Source organism: Scomber scombrus, chromosome 12 (genome assembly GCF_963691925.1).
Source record: "Scomber scombrus chromosome 12, fScoSco1.1, whole genome shotgun sequence".
NCBI classification, from domain to species: Eukaryota; Metazoa; Chordata; class Actinopteri; order Scombriformes; family Scombridae; genus Scomber; species Scomber scombrus.
In genome coordinates, this window is record NC_084981.1 from 13,685,599 (window position 1) to 13,712,305 (window position 26,707).

The 26,707-nt window shown below is 37.5% G+C and overlaps 3 protein-coding genes across 3 annotated transcripts in view; 1 reads left to right on the forward strand and 2 right to left on the reverse strand.

Annotated features, from left to right (window-relative positions):
• On the reverse strand, positions 1-26,336 carry rassf4a (Ras association domain family member 4a). Its single transcript, XM_062430789.1, has 11 exons — positions 26,255-26,336; positions 19,009-19,077; positions 18,786-18,861; positions 5,054-5,160; positions 3,817-3,890; positions 2,670-2,839; positions 2,072-2,173; positions 1,933-1,984; positions 1,714-1,835; positions 1,011-1,108; positions 1-479 (listed from the first exon to the last, which is right to left on the reverse strand). The coding sequence occupies exons 2-11, from the start codon at positions 19,059-19,061 to the stop codon at positions 410-412; spliced, it is 924 nt and encodes a 307-aa protein (XP_062286773.1). The 5' UTR covers positions 19,062-19,077; positions 26,255-26,336; the 3' UTR covers positions 1-409.
• echs1 (enoyl CoA hydratase, short chain, 1, mitochondrial) overlaps positions 1-26,707 on the reverse strand; it is a 129,987-nt gene that overhangs the window by 22,468 nt on the left and 80,812 nt on the right. The gene's annotated exons all lie outside the window — the stretch shown is intronic.
• On the forward strand, positions 19,877-21,584 carry LOC133992102 (growth-regulated protein homolog gamma-like). Its single transcript, XM_062430790.1, has 4 exons — positions 19,877-19,961; positions 20,108-20,237; positions 20,331-20,411; positions 21,006-21,584. Exons 1-4 carry the CDS (start codon positions 19,895-19,897, stop codon positions 21,133-21,135), a joined length of 408 nt encoding a protein of 135 aa, XP_062286774.1. The 5' UTR covers positions 19,877-19,894; the 3' UTR covers positions 21,136-21,584.

Consider the following 26,707-nt stretch of genomic DNA (forward strand, 5'->3'; position numbering starts at 1 on the left):
TTGATTTATTACATAAAAAGGTCCAGAGAAAACTTTACAAAAAAACAGCTGGTATAAATATCCAAAGTTGCAGTAAAAACGTTCATATACAAAATGTGAATATATTAATAGAAGAGATATCAAAGCAGTGAAACACTTCGTAGTAATAACATTAACAGAGGAGATCATACAAACTGTTGAGATATGTAATTGTAAAAGTTGAAGCACATCGGTGTTTGTTATGGTTCTACTGCAGTCTTTACTTTTACCTTTTTACCTTCTCCCCTACATTCACTACTGAAGTCCTGTATTTGGAAATGTTCCCATAGTAAATCAACAATCATTAGCGTTGCACCCACCCCTTGCCCTCTCACACACACAGACACGCAAACTCACACAAACATTACATCAGTCGTGTATGTAGACACACTCATTCTCTGTCGCTGGTGTGACCTCTGCCTTCAAGCTGATGTTGAATCATAGACTTTAGAGCGCTGTACCTGCAGAGGTGAGGAAACACACGTGATTAAAGACTCTCTATCACACACACAGGCACTAAAACCCACACATTTCAATACATTTATTAACATTCATGTTAATATGGACATATAAATTGAGTGATAAAAGACAATACAATTTTCCAAAACACCAGTTGCTTCTGTTACTATAACATTGGCAGTTACAATGGGTGTAATAAATATGCCCACAAGTGACCGGATGTCATGACATGCTCACACACACACCGAACACACACACACACACACACACACAGTCAGGGTTACAGGGCTGAAATGTATGAGTGAAATTAGTCATATGAGTGAAATGAAATGAAACAATTGTGAAAACAGTGAATGATGAGTGTCTCAAACAAACACTCTCCTGACAGAAGAACAACCATGTTTTGATGTTGTAATGCCGGCAAGAGATACAGATATTATCTTCACATATGACACGGACAGGCTTTTAAAGAAGGTCTAGACAGGAGCCAGTTATGCAAACCTGTTTTCTCACTAGAGAGCCTCTTGACTTACTTTTTAGTCAGTTTGTTTATCTCGCGTTCCTCTTCCTCTTTGAGCTTCACTACAAAGCTGTCCAAAACTGGGATTTCAAACTTTATGTACTGGGCAACCTGAGGAGAAAAAGTTTCAAACATATCAGCATTTCCTTTTCACATACTGTAGATACACAGACAACCAAATTATATTTCATTTTCATATAACAGAAGTAATATTTATGCATAAAGTACAGATATACATATATGAAGTCATGTTGTGAGTAAATATAGCTCAGTTTGTGAATTAAGAAAAGAGTGTTTTGTGAATTTATGGACAGAAACATTAATGTTGAATATCTTATATGTATTCTTTAAATGCTCTGAGGGATACAAATCTATTTCTTTTACCTCTGCTGTGTTGTGTTGAGTTGGAAATTTCAAATCAAGATTTTTTTTGTTGTGATTTGAATAAACTGACCCCTTAACTTGTGTTAATTTTTTTTAATTGAATGCAACCATAAATAATCTAGAAAATAACTCCAGCAACAATCCTGTTTTATTTATATTACTCAGTGCAGTCACAACATCTTAGCCCATTGTTACATCAGTCCCCAAGGAGGATATTTGTCCTCAGTTTGCTAAATTTAACCTAACTGTCTATCTTTAGTCCATTGTATCATTGTGGGTCTGTGTCACGTATATTGGACGAGATGAGAAAACAGAGAGAGGCCCAGACTCACATCATATGTGACTTCCTCTCCAAGGTCAGTTTCCATGATGAAGATCTTAGAGATTTTCTCACAGGGTCCATAAAGCACACGAGTCACCAGTGGGTATTCACCGTCCCTCAGTTGGGTCCTCTCTACAAGGTAAAATATAACAACTCACCCCAAACACACACAAATGACACAAAAAAACCCATTTGTAGTGAAAAAACCATAGTGAAAGCTATGACTTACCACCAGACTCATGCACCATATAAAGTACAAACTCCTCAGATTTATTCTCCACCTTAAAAGACACAAATATGGATTATTTATTGGGCTTGAAGTTTTCCTGAAACCCAATATGAGATGTGACCAGCATCGTACTGCTTACCCTAAACTTGTGCAACAGCAGGTTGAGGACTTGTACAGTTGTCATGGAGCTGTTGACTCTTACGTTAGTGACTGAACCAAAGGCTGGAGTAAATACAGATGTCTGAAGACAAAAGAAACACACATGCTGAAATCTATAACTGCAAATTTCTAAGGAAAGGACACAAAGTATTAGGAACTTTGCTTCATCAACACTTGGACAGGAAATCTAAAACAGAGAGGAAATCCCTGAGTCTGCAGCTGGAACATGCTCAATCACACACACACACACACACACACACACACACACACACACACACACACACACACACACACACACACACACACACACACACACACACACACACACACACACACACACACACACACACACACACACACACACACACACACACACACACACACACACAGTAATCAGGAGAAACTGATGAGGGAACGAGTGCAGTCTTGTACTCTGTGGCACATTAATTAAATCAGCACACAGCGGCACAAGTACAGGCACACCCGGACAGGAAACTCCTGCCCCTCTGCACCTGGACTTGTGTCATCGACGGGATACATTAATGTGTGCACGTGTATGCATGTGCTGTCCATTGTACCTTGTGATTATAGAAGTGTCCGTTGATTGAGAACCTGTGTGTGCGCAAGCGCTGCAGGTCTCTGGCAGTGTGTGTCTTTGACCTTCTCTGAACCTGCATGAAGGAAGCATCACTCCTGGTCCTCAGCAGCTGAGGAGAGTCCTCTTCCTCCTGACCAACCATGTCACCGCCTCAGGGATGCACGTGAACAATAAAACATTAGATGGTGTCTGTTTTACATATAGGTCAGCAATTATGTGACTGATAAAGTCTGTGTTAGAAGACATTTGCAGATAGTTTTATGGATTGAAATGTCAGGTGTTTGCTGGCCTGAATTTGTGACCTATAATTTTCCTAATCACCTTCATTTAGAAGACATGTTGATTTTACAAAATGTATCAATTTGTTAGTTCAAACTGGTTGATTTGAACATCATGGCAACAGATCTTTAAAACCCTTCTTGAGACAATCTTTTTCTTTAGCCTTTTAATTGTCATAATGAAAACATGGTGACTGTTGTGGTGACACTCTGCTTATATTATTTATTTGTTCTCTATGCAAAGCTGCTGTATTGAGCCAAACTTAATTTATTCAGATGTAGAATACTACTTTTTATTCATTTTCTGTTGATCCCCTGTCACTTTATTTGATTGTAGCTATCATCTCTCTGTAAAAGCATGTGTCTTGTTGTTTTTAAATGTGCTCTATAAATAAAGTGACTTGTCTTAAAGTGTCTAGTTGTGAGGGTTCAGTGTTTCCATCAGAATTTTGAAAACCTGTGAGGAAGAATTAAAATCATCACATCACAAACCTTTTTAGTTAAACCAACGATCTGCATCGGTAGAAAATGAAACACTAATAAAATACAGATTTACTCAGTTGTTTATCTGTCAAGAAGAACAACTGTGGAAAAAGCTACCAAAAAGGCCAATGTCACATCTTTAAGTCAGTACTCTGACCTTGTTTATTAATAATGATTGTGATCTGCTCTGGATGGCATTTCATGATAAGCTGTGAGCTTACACGTGAGCCAAGCTTTCCACTGTAAATGCTGAAGGAAGCCTTTGTCGGGTTCCAAGTTGTCAGAGCATGTGTGTGTAATCTACCATAATCCACCAGGTGTGTGTGTGTGTGTGTGTGTGGATGAATGCACGTGTTTGTTACTCACTAGCAGTCCCGTTTGCTCTGTCCAGTGAATTATTGTTTGACTCTGCTGATAGCTGCTTTGCCGCAGTATCGTTTCTGTAGAAAGACACAAGAAAAATGTTCACTGTTTGTTGACATTCCAAACAATCTTCATAGCATAGGCTACACCATTTAAAATGTGTGTTCTGCTTTCATAACTGAAGGTCCAACTAGAGCTTTCAAATTCATCTTGATGACAACTGAGAAATTCGTTTGAAAGCCTGGGGAAAAAAATACTGTAGGAGGACCTACCTGTCCTGTTCAACAATTACTTGTTCGCTTTTTTGCCAAGAGTCAGTTGAAAAAATGTCTGTCTGTTGAATAAAAAGCTACAGACAGGAGCTATTTAGCTTAGCTTAGAATAAAGACTGGAAGCAGAGGGAAACAGCTAGCTCTCTAATTAACACAACATATCTAGTTTGTTTGTTAAAGGCCGATTTTGTTAACCTCTGAACAGAGTTAGATAAGTCTCAATTAACTCTTGTCAAGAAAGTGAATAAATGTTTTGGAGAATACATTTTAATTATAGATTATTGAAAAGACAACCAAAGAATCTTGCAGATCATCCTTCACTTGAACTCACTTTAGCTGTGGGATTCTTTGCTTTTGTTTCAAATCAAGAGTTTTAAGGGTCATTAGGGTGGTTTTTGACATTTCAACATTTGATTAAAGATTATTGCCAATAATTTTTGCAATAATTTATATTCGTCATAACATGTCAGAAAATAGTGAAAATGGTTGTTATAATATCCCAAATCCCAAAGGAATATATCCACATTGCTGTTGTTATGTTACCAACAATCCAAAACTCAAATATATTTACTATCATATATAACAAAGGCAAGCATCAAATGCTGCTCACATTTTAGAAGTTGGAACCAGCAAATATTTAAATAGAAAAAAATATACATGCATATGTAAGGTTATTTTTTCCCCTCATCTTAATTCTAAAAATATTAGCAAAAAACAAAAGTTTACCAAATCTTTATTATAGTGACATCTTGAACTACTCAGGTAAAAGGAGTTTCCCCAGTTTCCTTAACTACATAATACAGGGTGGGGACACTGGTGCACAATGAGGTGAGGTGTTACAGTTTCTGTGTTATTGTGTGAGAGGTCACAGTTGACAAATGTGTAGTCACAAGGCTCACGTCTGTTTGTTCAGCACATGAAGGCATCTAGGTGAGAGTTTGGATAATTTTGTCGGTTGTCAAGCATACCGGTTGAGACGGAATCTTTCATTGTCGTCGTGCATTTGAAGTCTAATTGGTCGACGAAGACCCCAGTAGATGTTCAGCAACCCCTCAAGAATGAGCTCTCCATCTTCCTATAGACACACACACACACACATATAACAATAATTATAATTCCTCCTGCTGAGAGGGGATATCCTGCTGGCAGCCAGCCATAGTGGCTCAATATCAAGTGTACGTGCAGGACCAGTCGCTCACAGCTCCAGGGTGAACCCTCTCATCTTGGAAGAGATCCTTTCAGGCCTGACCCACCGTTTTTATATAGAGCAAGGGGGAACTCACGTCTCGGACAGAGGCAGAAATAAGAAGAACAGAGCCGTGGCTGCTTCAGGTCACGTACACGTATGAGGAGGCGTTTTGGTTTCTCAAAAGTAAAATTCTAAATTTAGAAGAAGACTGTCACACTGTTGAATGTGCGGCTGTAAAGGAAAAAAAGGCTTAAATACTAAGATTGTTACATCTATGTAACAATCTTTTATGTAAGAACATAAAAAAACAGATTTTAGGCGTCTTGTCTTAAAGTTAGGAGAGCCAGTCAATTTTCTGTGCATATTTTACAACTGAACCAATAATAAATCACATAAAATCACAGACACTAGATACTTTTGTCTAAATAGCTTGTTTTGTTGTCACAATATCTAATTTGATACACCAGAGTACGATGAAGATCTTCTAACCCAGGTTCCACTGATGGAAAAGTATATGAATCAATTTTTCACAGAGTTTTATAAGCCAAAGTGATACAGATACGAACTAAAATAGCTTAATTTCAGTAATTAGTCCGTCTAAGCAGCTGATTCACTGCCTTGAAAGTTGTGGTGACCCTGAAACATTTTGTGTTGAACCCCAAGCAATGTAATGGTTCAGTGTAAAATGTAGAAAATGAATTGTAAACACAGACATATACTGCAAGTTAGTAGAAAATACTATACAAATGTTGACTTCTAACTTAAGGTGAATGATTCAGATTTAATTCTAAATGATCTACAGTTCAGGTCTACAGTATATCTCCCACACAGTTCTTTCTATAAAACTACTACTTCTGTAAAACTACTTAAAATTAAAGCTGAGACTTGGCATTTGAATGTAGTATCCATCATTTTATTTGAAACTGAAAGTGCCAAACCAGAAAACCTGAATAATAAGAAGAAACAATGTGTTACTGTCCAAACACTTAAAGTCTGGGCTGTGAACCCTGATCACTTTAATTTGACCCCTGCAGTAGATAACATACAGTATTTAGGATATTTATAATAGGTGTAAATGGTTGATCTTTCACTTGCACCAGGCTGTCATTAAAACAGAAGAATCCCAATAGTATATGAGAGTTTGCAAATTAAGAAGTCCTTACATACAAACATTTCAGGAGAAGGCATTGTAGAAGGCACATGTCAGCTCATGGCATATAAAAGGTAAATTATTAGTGAACAATTTGTCTGAAGGTAAAACTACACTCCACCAAAAGTAGTAAAGAGAGAGCTGAGGGTTGTAGATATATGCTATAACTTGTCAAATGCTAAAATATCAGATAATGTGATTTAGTACTGTATTGTTTGTTTCAATGGTTAAATGTGGTACAATGTATAACAGTGAAAACATGATGTGTGTCATAAGGATAGGAATACACCCAAGAAATGTTAAGAGCATGGGAACCAGTATCACACGGAGGTGTGATTGGAAGGGGGTGACTGTATTAACATAGTCCTGAGCCTCCATCTGTTGATCAGCTGGTAACAACAGGGTCAGAAAACATATGGATTGTTTGTATGGGTAACTTTTAACCTTTTGTTGGACAATGGGAACGAACCCTTGAAAGACCCCCCGCAGAATTTCTGGAGATTCTGTAGGGGTCAACACGGGAATCACACCTTACCACCTGTAAGGGATTTTCACAGGGAGGTCACAGATCCTGGAGTCAGAAGATGAAGGATGAAGCCAGACCTACAGCCCAGCGGGAGATGGCGCAACTCACATTCAATTTGCATTCTGTTTTCCTATTTAAGAAGGTCAAGGGAAAGAGATAGGAGTCAGAAATTTACGAACGCTGACAGAGATGCTGTTGACGTCAGGGAGAGTAAATTGACCCGGAATTCTGTATATGCTTTATACATTTACTGTTAAATAAATAGCGTGTTGAGACCGAATATTCTTCTCCTATTTTTTCATCAAAACGAACACGTGGACTGAGCTCACACATAGAGAAAGATTTAGCAAGTAGAATAGCTCAGACCGTAACAATTGGTGACCCTTGACTGTGATGAAAAGGGAGAGATGACGGAGCACGGAAAAGAATTGGAAAAACAGCAGACAACTCACGTTTTAGTGACAACAAGTGGCCACAAATACAAGGTAAGCAGACGCCTGTTTTTTTTCGAAGTTCTGCAATTGGATATACCAAATTTAGTGTTGTCATTATACTGCAAGTGTCTTAGTAAAAGTAAATGTATAAAGCATAAAATATTTTTAAGGGGTTTGAGGCCCATGGATTCTTAAGTTCCATAAATTCTAAATTTGGGTTAGAGGCCCTTGGACTTACTTTAAGTTCCATAAATTCTAAGGTTGGGTTAGAGGCCCTTGGACTTACTTTAAGTTCCATAAATTCTAAGGTTGGGTTAGAGGCCCTTGGACTTACTTTAAGTTCCATAAATTCTAAGGTTGGGTTAGAGGCCCTTGGACTTACTTTAAGTTCCATAAATTCTAAGGTTGGGTTAGAGGCCCTTGGACTTACTTTAAGTTCCATAAATTCTAAGGTTGGGTTAGAGGCCCTTGGACTTACTTTAAGTTCCATAAATTCTAAGGTTGGGTTAGAGGCCCTTGGACTTACTTTAAGTTCCATAAATTCTAAGGTTGGGTTAGAGGCCCTTGGACTTACTTTAAGTTCCATAAATTCTAAGGTTGGGTTAGAGGCCCTTGGACTTACTTTAAGTTCCATAAATTCTAAGGTTGGGTTAGAGGCCCTTGGACTTACTTTAAGTTCCATAAATTCTAAGGTTGGGTTAGAGGCCCTTGGACTTACTTTAAGTTCCATAAATTCTAAGGTTGGGTTAGAGGCCCTTGGACTTACTTTAAGTTCCATAAATTCTAAGGTTGGGTTAGAGGCCCTTGGACTTACTTTAAGTTCCATAAAATCTAAGGTTGGGTTAGAGGCCCTTGGACTTACTTTAAGTTCCATAAATTCTAAGGTTGGGTTAGAGGCCCTTGGACTTACTTTAAGTTCCATAAATTCTAAGGTTGGGTTAGAGGCCCTTGGACTTACTTTAAGTTCCATAAATTCTAAGGTTGGGTTAGAGGCCCTTGGACTTACTTTAAGTTCCATAAAATCTAAGGTTGGGTTAGAGGCCCTTGGACTTACTTTAAGTTCCATAAATTCTAAGGTTGGGTTAGAGGCCCTTGGACTTACTTTAAGTTCCATAAATTCTAAAGTTGGGTTAGAGGCCCTTGGACTTACTTTAAGTTCCATAAATTCTAAAGTTGGGTTAGAGGCCCTTGGACTTACTTTAAGTTCCATAAATTCTAAAGTTGGCAAAGCGTGTGGGTTTTGAACACCCGTGAGGTTAAATCCTGACGAAAGTTGGACCTACACGCACTAAATTAAAAGAGAGTGGGTTTAAAGTCCGTTGGGTATTTATTTCTCATAAAATCGACGCTCTCTATGTATCATTTTCAGTTGTATGAGAATGAATGTGATATGTGTTTAAACTGACGAAATAGGATTTGTATTATGCAGTGAAATATAAAATCTTTTTTAGTTGGTGGGATCCCTGCTCATGTAATCTCCTGTGTGGTATTGACAGACTAGTTTAAACGTAGGCCTAGAGAGTAGCTGCAGTTATATATTAAATGTGCACACTAAGTATACTATACACACGCGTTATATACATTTTTTTTTCTTTATATGATTATTATATTATTAATAACATCTTGTGTGTGAAATTTGCGAGAGGATAAAGGGATCTCTAGCTGATTTTTATGACACAAGTTAAAACATTCTTGTTATAGTATCATTTGTTTTGGTGTAACTCAAATTCAGTGTCTAGTACTGTAAGTACTAAGGGGTGTGTTGCTCGGAACGAAGGTGTCGTTCAAACCCCCTGGCTGAAGTGTGTTACTCAGAGGCAGTATGTGCTTGATAAGATCAGAGTGACTGTGAACTTTTTTGTATGCTGTCTCCTTGTTGTACAGCAATATTTGTTTAATCTTCAACCAAGCAGTGTTGTGTATTATTCCTTTTTTTTTATGTTTACTGTTTTAGACAATTTCCAAGTTATTACTTGAAGGTTTGCACCAAAATGCCACAATCTGTTGTCTGTTTCAAGGAACGATTTTCATCTTGTGATCAGGGCAGCTACATTAGGTAACTGGGGAAACCTCTATCTCATCCTAGTGGGTGTGATGTTAAGAGATGCCTGTGATTTTCCTCTCCTCTGAAACAGGACACAGTACGTGCATTTCACTTTTGGTGGATCATAGAGATTTAATTGATGTGAAAATTCTGTGGAAATTGTATTTTGTTACTTTTCCACATTTTAAAAGTGCATAGGTGTGGTTTAAGGCACACACTGCTTATGGTTGAAGTTTTGTTTGTCTGTTTGTGTTTTTCTAAGCTTAGAAAGGGAGAAAAGATTATTTCCGGGTCCGTTCGGTGTAAAAAAGCCGATAAAAAGTGTTTAGTGAGTGGAAAACTCACTCTTTTTGTTTCTTGTGGATTGTTGTTGTTGTGTTATTGTTAAAAAGTTTGTGTGCTGTTTTGCTGGAAGTGTGTAAAGATAAGGCAGATCACACATGCGTGTGATCCAGCTGAGTGCTTGTGCCCCCCCTTCCTTATATGTGTGGGTGAAATGAGTGTTAGGTGTTGTATGTAAAAAAAAAAAAATATATATAATAATAATAATTCTCAAGATTTCTGGTTTAATCTATCACTAGTAATAGTGTCTTTAATCCTGATTGAAAAGTTTTAATTTTACTATTGGTTTCCGGTTATTCTTTTTTAGTTTTTAACAGAAGAATGTTTCATTGAAGAACAATTATTTGGGGACATTGCAGGATTATTTTCATTTGGAAATTAATATAGTTCCCTGATATGAATTGCATCCTGGATAAAATGCCTCCCCCCACTGAGGGAGGGGGAAAATGGATGACTAAGTTTTGTCAATACACATTAGGCCATAAACTAGCACTGGGAGACTGGAGAGCATCATTGGGGAAACAATTGAGTTTTTGGGAAATTAAACAGATCGAAAATACTGCAGGGACGAAGACTCTACCCGATTCAGAGGCGTTTGCTCCACATGCTACAGAAATAAGGGGTGCTATGAGTGAAAGATTTCCAATTCCACACGGGGCAATGCACTCACATCACATACACCACATGGGAAGACACAGGACAGATGAAGATAAGCAGAATATATTGGCAGCTCAAGTACAGCGGTTGACATTACAATTAAAAGACGCTAAGAAAAAGTTAAACGATGCAAAGAAACACTGTTTCGTATGCGGCCAACCAGGGCACTGGAAAAGGGAGTGCACGCTGTGGGAAACCCAAGGGAGACAAGCCCACGCAGACACCCGGTTTTCCCAACCAAGCATACCCCAACAAAGAGGGATAACTACAAGCCTACGCTTCCCCCGCAGACCCCCTCCACGCAACCCTGCATTATGATAGAGAAAGTAACAATAAAAATTCAATTCCAATAAAAATGGAATGGTATGAGCGTTCCTGATTAAAAGGTTAGCAGAGACCAAAACAGCAAGAAATCAGGAAACAGACTTAGACAAGCCATACTATGCTCAACTAATAGCTCTGGTTTAAGCTTTTCTTTTTCAAAACAGATTGGAGCTGTAACCCCCAGAGTCAATGTCCCATCAACCACAGACTGTCCAAGAAGGACTTGAGCACAGATAACACAAGGAGAAGCAAAATGGAGAATTATTAACACATTTTTCTTTTTAGCAGCCTACGGACAATATTCTGGTAGAAGTGATACCTGTTCAAGGATGAAATGTGAAATGTTTAGTGGTCTCATGTTTTATGAGACCAAAATGGGGAGTTGTAGATATATGCTATAACTTGTCAAATGCTAAAATATCAGATAATGTGATTTAGTACTGTATTGTTTGTTTCAATGGTTAAATGTGGTACAATGTATAACAGTGAAAACATGATGTGTGTCATAAGGATAGGAATACACCCAAGAAATGTTAAGAGCATGGGAACCAGTATCACACGGAGGTGTGATTGGAAGGGGGTGACTGTATTAACATAGTCCTGAGCCTCCATCTGTTGATCAGCTGGTAACAACAGGGTCAGAAAACATATGGATTGTTTGTATGGGTAACTTTTAACCTTTTGTTGGACAATGGGAACGAACCCTTGAAAGACCCCCCGCAGAATTTCTGGAGATTCTGTAGGGGTCAACACGGGAATCACACCTTACCACCTGTAAGGGATTTTCACAGGGAGGTCACAGATCCTGGAGTCAGAAGATGAAGGATGAAGCCAGACCTACAGCCCAGCGGGAGATGGCGCAACTCACATTCAATTTGCATTCTGTTTTCCTATTTAAGAAGGTCAAGGGAAAGAGATAGGAGTCAGAAATTTACGAACGCTGACAGAGATGCTGTTGACGTCAGGGAGAGTAAATTGACCCGGAATTCTGTATATGCTTTATACATTTACTGTTAAATAAATAGCGTGTTGAGACCGAATATTCTTCTCCTATTTTTTCATCAAAACGAACACGTGGACTGAGCTCACACATAGAGAAAGATTTAGCAAGTAGAATAGCTCAGACCGCAACAGGGTTCATGTCTCCACAATCAGAGACTAAAAAAATATTTCTTGAAACAATTTGTCTGGTAGAAACCGCCTAGAACATATTTGACTAAACTGTAAAACACTGCAGTACAAAGTATTCACATCGTCAGGGAGCGTGTGACCACAAGCTGTTGACATGAGGAGCTCAGTTGCTCAAACAGCCACATGATTTGTTGGTGTTCATACATAAACAGCTTAAAGAGGTTAACGTAATTATTCATGCTGTCAGTATATGCACCTTTTATGTTTGCAGACTGTTCATAATTAGTGTGGATAATTTGTGGCAGACATGTTTCCTACTTTATACTGTTATTGGTTGTGTCCATGTTTTACAGTAAAGGGATCAAAAAGAAACCTCACAGTGAGAAATCTGAATTCATAAAAGAGTAATAATACATTTTGGTGCCAGTATTATACATTTATGATGGACAACAGTCATTTTAAAGGTGAAACATCAGAGAAAGGAGAGAGGAGGCATTTTGGAGGCGAGGCTTCCAAGGGTTTCATTGTTTCAGGAATATAAACATTCACAGCAGCTGCACCACTGGACCTCGCTAACCCGCCCCTCCTGAGTTTCCTGAACAGGCACGAACACACCCTCACGCACAGTCACACACACACACACAGGCACACATTCACACACATGTGAGTAAGGTCGGCAAAGCTATATTTAGCAGTTAGCTGTTAATCGCTGCTGCCTGCCTCTATAAAGCCTGGATCCACACTGCAGTCCAGTAATACTCGACTGAGCTGACTACTCATCACTCTGTCTCACTGTGCGTACCAGACCTACAACTCAGCCATCAAAGGTAACAGCACTTTCTCTTATTTTTTCCCCTCATTTTATTATATACTTTATCATACAAACCATTTCAGAGTTATTTATACAAACAGATTTAAAGGAGAAAAAAGAAGAAAGGGACAAATTATGAACCTAAGCTCAGTGTCTTGATAGCAGTGTCATCTTACATTTTTAATATTTTTACTTGTATGTCACACTATCAAATAAAGATATTTAATTCATATTTAATCATGCGTAACTTAAGTATTTGGACACTAATTTTTTTCCCTCTGGTTGCAGCATGAAACGCAGGCAGTTGCTTCTCTCCCTGCCTCTCTTACCTACCATTACTGAAACGCTGGAGGACTCACCCATTCATCCCTCATCCTGCCAGTCTACCCAGACCTCACAGTCTCTAGAGGACTACATGACCAGTATACAGGCTCTGGCCTGCCCAGTGGAACCCCCAAGCTGCGGGCCTGTCAGGCTTCAGAGGTCCCCCAGGCTACGACAGTTCTCAAAGACTCAGATGAAGCTCTCTGTGTCAGCCTCTCTTCCTCGCGGGTCTCCCCGCACTCTAAGGACTTCCAGAGCTTCCACTCTGAGTCTAAACAGCACAGAGGATTTTTCTCTCAGAATGGGCAGAGAACGAGACTGCAGGGGAAAAGACCCCGTGGACTGGCTGTTTGGACAGATAAGGAATTGAAGAGATACGTTGTTGAGAGGAGCCCTCTTTGCACTTTGGAGGAATGTCTCATAAACAAAAAAGTTTGGAAGAATGTGTTTATGAACATTACAACAATGCGGTGAATGATGGGACTAATTATGATGGATGAATGAAGAGAAAACACTACATGACTTTGAGAAAAAGTGAAGATCTATTTATTTCTATGCACTGAGGACTCAAGTCTATGTTTACATTGCCACATTTTTTCTAAAAATGTATAGTTTATAGTTTGTAATAAAAAACAAAAATAATCATCAAATGTTTATTCCTTGCTGTGTTACTCCACACATGAGCTGCAGGTCATTATATCTAATTTTCAGTTGAAATTAGAGCTGAGATTATTTGATCATTCAGTTTATTGATCAAAATGAAACTTTTTATCAAGCAGCCCTTTCCTGGTTCCTGCTTGTCAAATGGGATGATTAGCTGCATTTTTCAGCTTTATAAAACAAATGTATTTGTCTTTAGATACATTAACAACAACATTCTTACTACTTTCAGACTTTTAATCAACTGAACGATAAAGGAACATTTTAAAATACCCAATACCCAAAAGCACCCAATTCTGCCTATGCAGTTTTAATAGATGGAACTATTTATTCTAACTATGTATAGAGTTCATATTTGCCATTGGTCCTAATTTTGTATAAGTATCACACACACTATTGGGGGGATACTCTGTCAGTCATTTCCTCATGTGCTTTTTTGACAACTCTACATTTTTTTCAACACAATATAAAATGTAACTGTGCCTTTCTAAAATAATTATATCTGTTTTGATAAATGAGGTTTAATTTTCAGATCATATTTTACATAACAGCCACAACATTAAAATGCTACTTAAACTTTAAAGCATCAGCAATAATATATAATATGACAATGATATAATGTATAATACTGTATAACGCACAGTGACAGTGTAGTATTGCTACAAATGGATATAAATGTGCCATTGAGCCTAAAATCTGAAAACATCCTTCTGCCATCTAGTGGTATTAAATGCTGCTACAGTTGATGGTCTTTTATAATTTAAATGACACAATTCAACCACTGGAGGGAAGTGGAAGAAGATAGATCATCCAGCAATACAAACAAGTACACATTCCACATATATGTGATCATAGTGAAGCTCGGTTTGGGAATGATGGTGCAAGTCACTGTATTATTCAGAAATTCCCAATAGGAGTTTCCAGATGTTGCGTCTTAGGCCAGCTCCTAAACCAAATATGTCATTGCTGAGTAATACTTTGCCCACATGTCCACAAAATATCTGGTGAGTCAGATATTTTGTAAAATCTTTTAGCCTTAATTTCTAACAGTAGTGGAAAAAGTCCCAAAACCACTTTATAAAATATAAATTAATTACAAGTAGTGTAAACTACTGTCATGTATTCATAATTTTATTTTTGTACAAAAGTATTAGCAGAGAAGTGGATCCAAAGTAACTTGACTCATTGGGCAGCAGTGACAGTGTTGCATTGGCAGATTATTAGTCATATAGTGCTGTATATTATACTGCTGAGCTCAATACATCACATCTTATAGCCTTAGATAACCACGTGTGTCATAGGGTTGCAACTGTAGTATTTAAATATAATCTTCATAGATGTAGTGGGGTTAAAATTACATTTGACACAAAATGTAGAGGAGAATAAGTGTAAAATAGCATGAAATAGAAATAATAATCCAATAATATAATGTATAATAATACTGTATAACACACAGAGTGACTGGGATATTTTTACATCATAGTATTGCTATTACCACTAATAGGTCTGAATTTAATCTGAAAACATCCTGCTGCCATCTAGTGGTATGAAATGCTGCTACAGCTGATGGTCTATTACAATTTAAATGACCTGATTCAGCCACTGGAGGGAGGCAGAAGTGGAGACTGATACTTTGTATATGACAGCTGCAAATCCATAGTACATTTAGTCACTCCTTTATCTTACTCAGCCTTGTGTTGATTGCAGTCATAAAATCTTTTATCAAATTTTCAACATTACAACAGTGTAATCTGAAAAGACTATTTAGTAGTAGTGGGCAGTGGTTAGTGATTAATAGACTTTTATTCAATAAGAGGGCAAAGTTTTACAGTGTTGTTAACAAATATGCTGAAGCGTTCTTGAGCAAGACCGCAAAGCTTTACAAGCTCCAGTAAGGCGGTTGCTTTGTTGTGTGAGAAGTGGAAGGAGAATATGCCTCCAGCACGCAGCAACATTATTACAGCTAATACACATCTACTCTTAGTGAGCATACTATACATGCTCTTGTTCTCTTTTCAAAACTTCATGGTTAGTGGTTAATTTACCATTGATGGTGCCAAACTTCAAGGTCAACAGACATGAACTCCCACAACATGACAAACACACATCACCTGACTGCACCTGCAGAGCATGATCATAATGTAATTTTACCAACATTTACACTGTATACCCCTCACCTCCTGTTACCTTTATTTGCTCCACAAAGCCAGTTCCGTCTGTTCATCTGCATAACCGTCGAGCGATAACAAGAACTCATATATGTGATCATAGTGAAGCTCGGTTTGTGAATGATGGTGCAAGTCACCCTATTATTCAGAATTTCACATTAGGAGTTTCCAGATGTTGGGACTAGGCCAGCTTCTAAACCAAATATGTCACTGCTGAGTAATACTTTGCCCACATGTCCACAAAATATCTGGCGAGTCAGATATTTTGTAAAATATTTTGGCCTTAATTTCTAACAATGGTCAATGTATCATGTCAAGCATAAATTATTAAAGCGAGAGAAAAATAGCTTTCTTCATTTTCAACTGTATTATATATATACATATATGATCATGTAGTGGTGGTAGAAGTTGCAAAACCACATGAAAATGTTTTTGTTTTTACAATTTACAATATTATTAATATTCTAATATTACAATATGCCAGTATTAAGTAATGCAAACTGCTGTCATGTATTCATCATTTTACTTATGTAAGCACAAAAGTATCAGCAGAGAAGTGAATCAAAAGTAACTTGACTCATTAGGGAGCAGTGAGAGTGTTGTATTGGTAGATTATTAGCGTTTTAGTGTAGCCTTGTCTGGTCCACTTTATACTGCTGAGTTCAATACATCACATTTTATAGCCTCAGATAACCATGTATGTTGTATTTAAATGTAAATTTAATAGATGTAGTGGGGTTAAAAGTACATCTGACACCAAATGAAGTGGAGTATAATTGTAAAATAGCATGAAATGGAAATACTAAAGTAAAGTACAAATACATCAAATTTGTACTTGAATAAATGTACTTAATTACTTTCCAGCACACTATTTAATTAGGCACTAATGGCTTTGTAGAAAAGCTCTTTTCATCACCTCAGATCCTATATAATAAAACTTTATTTACAGTAGCAGGAACAATTCTGTAGTTTCAATTTACTGTCTCAGTCTTTCCCTTCATGAAGGGCATGGTTATATTTTTCAATGTTATCTAGTAAAGAAAATGATGATTCAAGATCTTTTGTCAAAATGATTAATTCTTGCTGCTGTTGTTTAGTAGTAATACATAGTAAGACTGGATGATTTGGAAGAGATGAACATGTATGTCTGAGTACAATGATAGACAGAGAGAATATCATTCTACTGTTATTCTAACAGTAGAATATTTATTTTGGTGACTATGAGTCAGTTAGTATTTTCCAATTTCTGGTCAAATAGCCCCTCAGAGTGTACAAAGGAAACGGGTTTCTGTATCTTTTTTACACAGAAAAGGAGGAAGAACTGAACAGTGGAACAAAAATAAAATTGTAAGAATAGTTGTTTATTTTCATACCAAGAGGTGGGCCATATCAAAGATGATCTGATGGTGTTGGGTGTAACTTCTCAGGAGCTGTAGAAATGTTTTTAATATAAAACTAGCAGTGCTGTCTTTACACAGTACACAGAGACATTGTTTGCCTAATATCAACAAATTGTTGATTTTGAAGTTTTGTCTGAAATCACAGTGATTAAATTATGCTTTCAAACACCATGTTTTAAGTGAGGCGTAGAACAAATTGAATGAAGAAAAAAAGCAGAGTGGATTGTAGCTCCTGACTGAAAATATGTGATGTATATGTGGAATCTGTTCAATTTTGGCAATAGTCTGGCTAAAAGGCTGGTATGGTGCTGTACAAATCTCAAAGTCCTGCCGAGCGGACACTGAAGTGAGTCATTTCACTTCAAAGTGAGTAATTGTTCTAATTTGGCTGAGACCAACACCTTTCCTGCCGTTTCTTACTAAACTGAAACCTTGAACAGGCAGAATAATAATACAAACAGCAACATATACCGTAGAATCACCAGTTTCAGACTAAGAAATGATTAGCTACAAATTAGAAGACAGCGGGAGATGGTTAACAATGTATTGGTTGGTGCAACAAATGTAAAATCCAGGACTGGCAGTTAGGACCAGGGTTAGTAAACCCAGACCAATTGCTGTACCCCATCCCAGATGACCTGTTACGAAGTTACAGTGACTTCGAACCAAATTGTGATGTGTTGAGTTACTCTCAAGTCTATAATGTGGAATTATACTGAGCAGATACCTGTTTTATCTCTTCTCATTAAATATCAGTGTTCAGTGAAAATGAGCCTCCGAAGAGATTTAAGCTATTATATTGTTTTATTTGGTTAATAGTGGGTCAATACTGTCAATATACTGTAAAAATGTGCATGTTGCATATACTCTGTCATTTTGGTCTGAGACTGTGTGGGATTTTCCCAAGAATGACACAATTTAGTGAGTGCGGCTAAGAGGGGCGACAAATCATGACCATCCTGACCAGTCTCCCGCCCAACATACACACACACACGGTATCTCTCGACAACCTACTGGTGACCATAAAGGGGAACTCCTGACTGTCAAACCCACAAAACAGTTATCAAGCAAATAACCGCACTCTTGCCAACAGCTTTACAGGCAAACCACAACAGCAAAAATGGAAATGCTTTGCTAAGCGATCAGTATAGTATATAACTGAAATCTGAGAGCCCCTCTCTTCTATAACCATGTTCATATGGAGGGAAAAGGGGATTTTTGTGGTTTGTCAGGCGTTTACCATGTTGGAAAGGAACCCAGGAATCTCAGGTTTGTGCTTACAACAATCACCACATTTGATGCCTGTTTTCATTCCCAGGTTTTCTCGCCTCACTAAATGCTTGAGAATTAAAGTGCTGGTTTAACTGGTTTCTGTACTGTTGTTGTGACCCATTTTACAATGGTGTTTTTTATCCTGCAATCTAGCACTCCCGCACCCACATCGCCGAGCAATTGACAATATCTCTCCATTTTTTACCTTTTTATTTCCGCCTACACAGTTTATGGCCAGGTGACCTGTCTGTGTCTGAGCGTCTCTTACCTCACGAGTCCTCAGCTGGAAGTTTTTTCCTTCATGGTAACAGTTGTAGGTTCTGAGCAGTGACAATATATCAGTCCTGAATATAAAGAAGACAAGACAATAAACAAGATTAGCTCCTGTACATGTTATTCAGTGCAAACGATGATGACATTTAATACATGTAATCATCACTGTACTTTTCCTACATTGTAATTACTGTGCAGTGTGAACTTAAATGACTCACTTTGGTATGAGTTTCTCCTCACTGAGCTTCACGTAGGTCTGACACTCAACCATTCTGACTAGAGCCCAGCTGTGGTAGAAAAACATGCGAGACAAACATTAATAATGTTAATAAAGTTTGCATAATTATCTCTATAAACTTTATCATTCCAAGAGGGAAGATTCCTTTAACCATGTCCTTACACATAGAAAAATATACTGTATTTATAAAAAAACAAAAACAATGAATAAATATAAAGTTTGCACATTAGTTTAATATGATGTCGTGTTTTCTTTTTTTCTTTAGAGAGGACAGAGGATGTTTTTAATGAAACATTGTTGGACTGAGGATTCCTGTGCTGAAAGTAAGAAAAAGGGAGAGATTACATGGTGTTGTTGGCACAGAGCCAGAGGACTTATACATGTGTTGACCATGTTGAACAAAAGCCGGAAAAAATGTGTATCTTCTGCCTCATTCAAGGATGACTCCTGATACATTTCCAGTTTATATTCATGCAAACTAATCATTCACTCGACTCAAGTTATCTCTGTGACACAGTTTCTACAGAGAACCAGTTCTTCAGAGTTTACATCTGCAACATCAGTTTCTCTTCTTGAAAAGGAAAGCAGTGCACAGTTTTTTTAAATGAAAGGAAAAGGGAAAGCTATTTATCACTGTGTCATTCAGGGTCTTGAATCTTTTCTGACAAATCCGGAGGGATGGTGTCCTTGATACCAGCATCCTGACTCCTGTGTCCTGAGACTGGAGGGGGAAAATGCCTTAGGGAAATTCCTGGTTTGGAAAACCCAGCTGAGTCTGCTGGGAGGTTGGAAGGAGGAGGGGCATGAGTATTTAACAGCAACATGTGGAGCAGAGGCTCAGTGTCAACGCTCAGCCTGTTTCCAGTATGAAGCTTTACCCTCAGTCAGTCTGTCAGATCGCTCTTCTGGTGCTCTGCTGTGTAATGATCACAGGTAAGAATCGACATATATACTTTATCTGTGTATTTAGTGTGTATTAGTAACATCTGGATTTAAGTGTGTACTGTTGATTTATTTGGGCAAAACTGTCTGTGTGCTGTATTGAATTATTATTGAATCCTGTTACTATGTCTGTGCAGTGAGAGAGTCAGACAGCGCGTTTGTCCCTGGAAGATGTTTGTGTCCACACACACAGTCAGGTGTCAGAGGGAAACTGGTGGATCTTAAAGTATACCACAAAAGTGCCAGCTGTGACAAAGTAACAGTCATGTGAGTATCAGATCCTGCAGATACACAAACATTCATACAAACCTGCAGCCATAGGAGAGTGACTTAATGTACGGGTTTGCATGTGGTTTTCAGAGTAACAACAATTACCAACGAGCAGGTGTGTCTGAATCCAGAAGGGCCGATGGGAAAACAGCTGATAAACTGCTGGAATAAGTGAGATCTTTGATTCTTGAGCACACACATACACACCCACACACTCATGTCATGCATCTGTAAGTCTTTTGAAAGCCTTTGTAAACCCACGGAAGATCATCTTTCAATTTAGATTAAAAATGAAAATTGGCAATGACTTCGCACACAACATCAGCGATATTCAGTGTTCTTATTACAGGATTGGCTATTCAGCCCAGCACCTTAATGGGTTAAAGATGTTTCCCAACCTGTCTTCACATTTCCTGTAAATCATGGCCCAAATATTTATTGCCAAGCCAGTTCTTGTAATAACAAACCAAGTACTGGGACAGTTTCTTGATTGTTCCTGCACATATTTTGCCACTTCTGGAGGCAGTGAAGAGCATCATTTAGTGTCTCGAACATTAACCAGCATGTGTATTAGAACTCACATGTTTCTCTTGCTTTCCTTTTTCAGTGTATACACTTGCATGTAAGCATTCATGCCACTTCACAGGCAGTGCATGCAATTTATAAAGTAAAGTAAATGTAGCCAAGAAAAAAATGAACATGGTCAACATTCTTTCACAGTCCTACGTCTTGACAATTTTTTAAACTTCTACTTGTGTTTTCTAGAGTTCATAAATTGGGCCTTGATGTGAAGCTGTGCCTGGAGAGACGAGGAAGCAGAGGCAAAGGCAGTCAGCGATCTCGACAGAGGAGCGGGAGTCACAGCAGGAGAGCCTCCTCTTCTAACTCCCAATAGCCAAGCAGCCTGACAAATGATACTTAGCTACTGTGCGGGCGAAAGAGTATACACAGTGATTCTTGCCCCACTGTAGTCATATACTGAAGACTGATATCCAGGCTGTCAGTGGTTGTTTTAAAAAGAACAGTGCGCTACTGTTTTTTTCTCTTTCTATAAATGTCAGACAGCTCAGACATTGTTGTCTGGCCTGAAAATCAATCTCCCAGCAGCTGTGGACTAACCCTAACCCTTTTTTGTGCAGATGACTGATGTGATGGTAAAAGTAAGCCCTGGAGGCTTGTCATAAATGTTAAGATTGAGCTTAAAAATACTGTTAAATGGTCAATGTATTTTTTATAGGTAGTTCTGTGTATGCAGCTGGATAATGTAACTGAATAGACTTTGTTGCTTATTTATTTTTATATGAACATATGTATTTAACATTTAAAAAAATAAATATATCAGAACAATAATGTTCGTGTTTGTGTGTTATTGACTGTTTAAGCTCCTGCTTTTCTTGGAAACTGAAGGATAAGATAGATTACTTCCTTAGCAGGATATGGGAGGTCACTTGACCAACAACCTCAGCTTTAGTTAATAAACGACAGGAAGTGAGTCAGTAGCAGGCACAAGGCAAACATGTCTTACTAAAAACATCTGCACAAATATCCCAAAGCCATAACAGGAGATAACTTTGTGTTTTATTGAATGTAAATTTATAAACATCCTAAAGTAGAAAAGCTCTCAACATGACGTTCTACTGTAACCTATAATAAGGTGCCCTTTGGTTGTAAGAGCATTTGTTGCATAATCACAGGTTATCATGTTTTACATTTGTATGGACTATTGTCAATCACTGGTACTTTCAGGTGATCAGGGTTTAAGCCGTTTGAAGAGACTGGTTTATGACGCATAGTAAACTTGCTTCATAGCCCCTCTGAGATTTCTTGCAATGTAAGAGGATATTCCCCACAAACACATGCAAACACATACACATATTGAACACTAGTGCCTATTTTTGCACCAACATTGATGTGCATAATGGAAAGTGAGGAAGGAAAACGTGTGTTAGCTTGTCTTATGTCCTACCTAAAATGTCCTGTTTGGCATTAACATGGACTATTGCAAAACTGCAACGTGATCCAATAATTGCTCAGTGCCAGACAGCACATGCTGGTAAAACAGAAAGTGAAAGTGACCTGTTACATAAGGTTAATTTTGTCTGGGGAATTTAAGGGACTTTCTCATATCGAGTAGTCCCTTAAAATCAATTGCCGAAACATAACTAAGTACATTTACTCAAATACTTTATAATTTATAAAGAATGTCCTTTTAACATAGTCCTATGACCAACTTATTCAATTTGCGTCATTGCTCTGTAATAATTTACCCAATAAGCAATTAAAAATGTGCTTCATTTTGACCAAATAGAACATTAAAATGTTGCTTAATGTATTAGTAATAATACGATTATAGAATAAAATACACTTAACACTGAAAGGAGCTGCTGCCAAATGAACACCTGAGTACATTTTGCTAATTCGACATATCTACTTTACTGAAAGTCAAACTTTGCCTGCAGGACTTCAACTTGTAATGGAGTATGCAGTTAAATTGAAATACTGGTACTTTTGTTAACTGTATCTAAATGATCTCAATAACTCTTCTGTTGCTGTTAAACTCCCATTTAAAATTTACATTACGGTGTTGTCATCATTCAGTACAAACTAAGACTTTAATACACAACATATTCCAAACTTTTGTTTTAGATACCAACTAAAAAAAGCTAACATGTGTTTCCTTCTCTGTAGACTACACACATCTCCTCTTTCTCATATCTTTACACTGGCCTCTTTTCTGTTAAAGAATTGTTTTAAAATACTGCTGTTGATTTATATAACACTGAATGGTTTAGGGTCAAAATATATTTTTGATCTCCTGCTACGATATGAACAATCCAGACCTATCAGGTCATCTGGAACAGGTTTGCTCTCTGTTCCAGGAGTCAAAACTAAACATGGAGTGGAAGCATTCAGTGTTTTGCTAAACATATCAGGAACAGCAAACATAAAATGTGCTGTACAAATAAACTTGCCTTGCCTTAGTGCAAAGATAACAGCATGGATTGTCTCATAGCACTCATTTTATAATCAACTGATTCATTACCAAAGATTTTAACTGTTAGTCTCTTCTTTGAGAACTGAAATAATCTTTTCACATGACTGTCAATGTTTTAAAAGGTATTTTAACACTTGATGTATTTCACTGTATTTCAGTGTCTCATTGAATCACTATTAATTAATTTACTGTAGATAGTTATTGCATTGTTTTAAGGAATCTTACATTGTCTTCAGGATGTTATATTTTTTTGACTGTGTGGAAATTTCATTCATGATTTACATAGCAATGTTTTTCACTTTGATATGTACTCTCAAGACAGATAACTCGTGTTATTTATGCTGTCTGTATTCAGCTGTTGCTGCCTATTTTGGCCAGGACACTTGAAAAAAGAGATTTTAATGTAAATTAGGTTTTCCTGGTTAAATAAAGATTAAACAATAAAAAACTGATACTATAAAATATGTACTGACATTGTTAGTTAGATAGCTACTTGTTTGATATATGGGTCAATGACGTAAAAGGATTTTCAACAACTCAATTTTAGAATAATAAAAACAAGCATATCTAATGCAGTGGTTCAAACATTCAGAATGTTGTATACCTGAAAATTCATATTACAATTTGAAAGTGATTTTAGTGGGGATTTTACAGATTATGGTGCGACCATGATTCATCTTGAAATATCTTATATAAATAAAAGATCATCATTTACAAAAAATTTAAAAAAAAAAATGCAAATACTTTGTTTCCAAACACTTTATATTACTGAAAACTTGTAAAAAAAAAAAAAAAAAAAAAGATGTGAAGCGTGTTAAGTAAATTAATTTATTTCAAGATGAATCATGGTCGCACCACATGACTTTTTTTTAAGGCCAGTGCCAATTAATCTTGAAAACCCCCCACTAAAATCACTTAATTTCAAATTTATAATATGAATTTTCAGGTACACAACATTCTGAATGTGTGAACTACTGCATTAGATATGCTTGTTTTTATTATTCTAAAATTGAGTTGTTGTAAATCCTTATACGTCATTGACCCATATGACTAAAATGCCCTTTGGACATTGCCATGATGTTGATGCTACAATGCTGCCACCTAGTGGCTAAAGCATGGAGGGCACCAAACTTCCTCCAGATCTGCAAAGTGGAGTAGTATTGCCCTTATGATTCAGTTAAGTGAAAGAAACAAGGGCTGACACTAACAATTATTTCCATTATTGATTAATCTAATGATTATTTTCTTGATTAACCATTCTGTCTGTATAAAGTGTCAAAAGTCAAAGGTTCATACCTTGATTTGTTCAACCAAAAAAAAATCTAAATTCCAACATAACCAGTTAAACTTATTCAATCATCACATTTGAGAATCTGAAACCAGCTTTTTCAGCATTTCTGTTTAACAGAATGACTAAACAAGTTGCTGGTTGAATTCCTGTTGATCAACTAATTGATTATTCATTGCAGCTCTGGAGACACCGTTTCATATTTTCAGTTCATCTGGATTGTGATCTCTCCTGACTCTGACTATACCTGCGGGAACAGAATCAGCAAGATAATAGATCAACGTGCTTTAGAGTTTTCATGTAGACTTTAGTGCTTTGGTTATTGGTTGGATGTCTTGCTCCTTTTTCAGATGACCCACTTAGTTTCAGTATGACAACACATTCGACCACATGTTAAAAAGGGAAGTGTATGTCAAATGCCTGATTTGGTGTTCAGTTAATGTAATGGTGTGTGGTATTTTTATATTTTCATTCCATTAGCATTTTAGCTCTTTCCCACGAAAATACTCAGGAAGCACAGGAAGTGATGCTTTTACATTTCCTGCAGCTGAAACTGAAGTTTCTATGTAGAAAAAAAAACAGAAGAAAAACATGCTTGCATGAGCAGTGATAGCCACCACAAAAACCAGGAAACAGACTGCCCAATGCTGACCACACCATTGTCTGACTGGGAAGTGATCTCTGGCAAAGTGAGGTGCATCAGCTCAGTAAATAATGCCAAGCATGAAAGATGGACACAATGATTTGAGAATCTGATTCAACTTTTTCATCTTATCCTCAGCTAGAGGACTTAAACACAGATCCAAACCCCCACTACATGAGTGAGACTAAAAATACACAATGGCTTCAGTGTTTATGTTAATTACTATGATATAGACAGTGCCCATCAGTCCACCTTTCTACTGACCTCCACTTTTATCCAAGGAAACTGCTGACACAGTATGTGCATAATGGGATGGTCAGTCTAACTTCATGCATATTTATACATTATAATGTGAGTATAAATATTCCATAACTTAAAGGATTCTCGTCTGTCACCATTATTATGAATAATTCAGCCACCACACATGGCTGCACAGGAGAGGGACGAAAGGGCTAAGAGCAGTGCAAAGAGTATAGGGGTCACTCTTTAAGGTTGATGCTTAGATTTAACTGAATTTACATTTGAATGTCTCTTCTGACTGGATTACGCTGTATCTCGCGGTGGACAAAGAACCTTCATTGCAGGTCTGCTAATTGGTTTCATCATCGCGAGATTCGTATCCAATTATCGCACCTACACTGGCAGCTGCGCCCGAAGACGGTCTATTCCAATTCGTAAAAATGGCCAAGAGAGCTCAAAATAACGCAGGAAACCTCTACAGCATTAATTCCGAGACCTATTCTGACTGCAGAGAGAGGTAATCATCATTTATCAGAAAATCACCTTCTGCAGACATATTTCTATTTTACTGGAGCTATTAGTGTAGGGAACGCGTAAAGGAGCACAACAGATGAGAGCGCACGAAAAGGAAGTTTTTCTATCAGACACCATTTCATTCGTGTTCCTAAATGCATAAAACTGAATTTACACTTTAAGTATCCTGCATCCAACTTCACAACATCTTGTCACAAGGTCACTATGCTGTTTTCGGGGTTTAAACACATGATCATCTGAATTAGAAAAGAAACTACTGTCTCTCGCAGTATAACCGTATAAAACAATAAAATCTGGATCAGTCTGGGTCTTACCATAGCAGAATAACTCCCCTGTTATCTTCCGTATATCCACCGGCGGTGTATCTCGCTTATCATTACCAGTCTTCATGCCTCCCTAGCCGTGCGGTATTCAGAGCTGGAAGATAAAACTGACAGCAGAGTGATCCAACAGAAGGCCGCGCTGATAAGCGTCAGCCAATCATCGTTGAGTGTGGGCGGGGCGAGCAGTCAGGGTTGCAATACTTGATCAAGGTGCCTCTGGGTGTCTTCAATTCTGGGCTGGTTTTATAGCGCAAAAAATAAATAAAAAGGTCACGAAAATCAGCGAGAAGACCATTAAATTACATTTATTTTTGAATATGTTCATTGACCAAATATAGAAGTCTTTTTTTATGGACAACTATTTGAAGGGTAAAAATATTGCATTTGGTGTTACATGCATAACAGAACAAAGAACACGTTCTACATTTTTGTTTTTCTACCTTT

Bases quoted from the DNA above. Each gene is read 5' to 3' on its own strand.
- rassf4a (XM_062430789.1), bottom strand. From the start codon at position 19,061: ATGGTTGAGTGTCAGACCTACGTGAAGCTCAGTGAGGAGAAACTCATA. The intron at 2,840-3,816 runs GTGAGTAACAAA...TGCATCCCTGAG, and splicing joins CAGAGCAAACGGGACTGCTA to GCGGTGACATGGTTGGTCAG. The intron at 1,985-2,071 runs GTAAGCAGTACG...GTGTCTTTTAAG, and splicing joins TGCTGTTGCACAAGTTTAGG to GTGGAGAATAAATCTGAGGA.
- LOC133992102 (XM_062430790.1), top strand. From the start codon at position 19,895: ATGAAGCTTTACCCTCAGTCAGTCTGTCAGATCGCTCTTCTGGTGCTC. The intron at 19,962-20,107 runs GTAAGAATCGAC...ATGTCTGTGCAG, and splicing joins CTGCTGTGTAATGATCACAG to TGAGAGAGTCAGACAGCGCG. The intron at 20,412-21,005 runs GTGAGATCTTTG...TGTGTTTTCTAG, and splicing joins CTGATAAACTGCTGGAATAA to AGTTCATAAATTGGGCCTTG.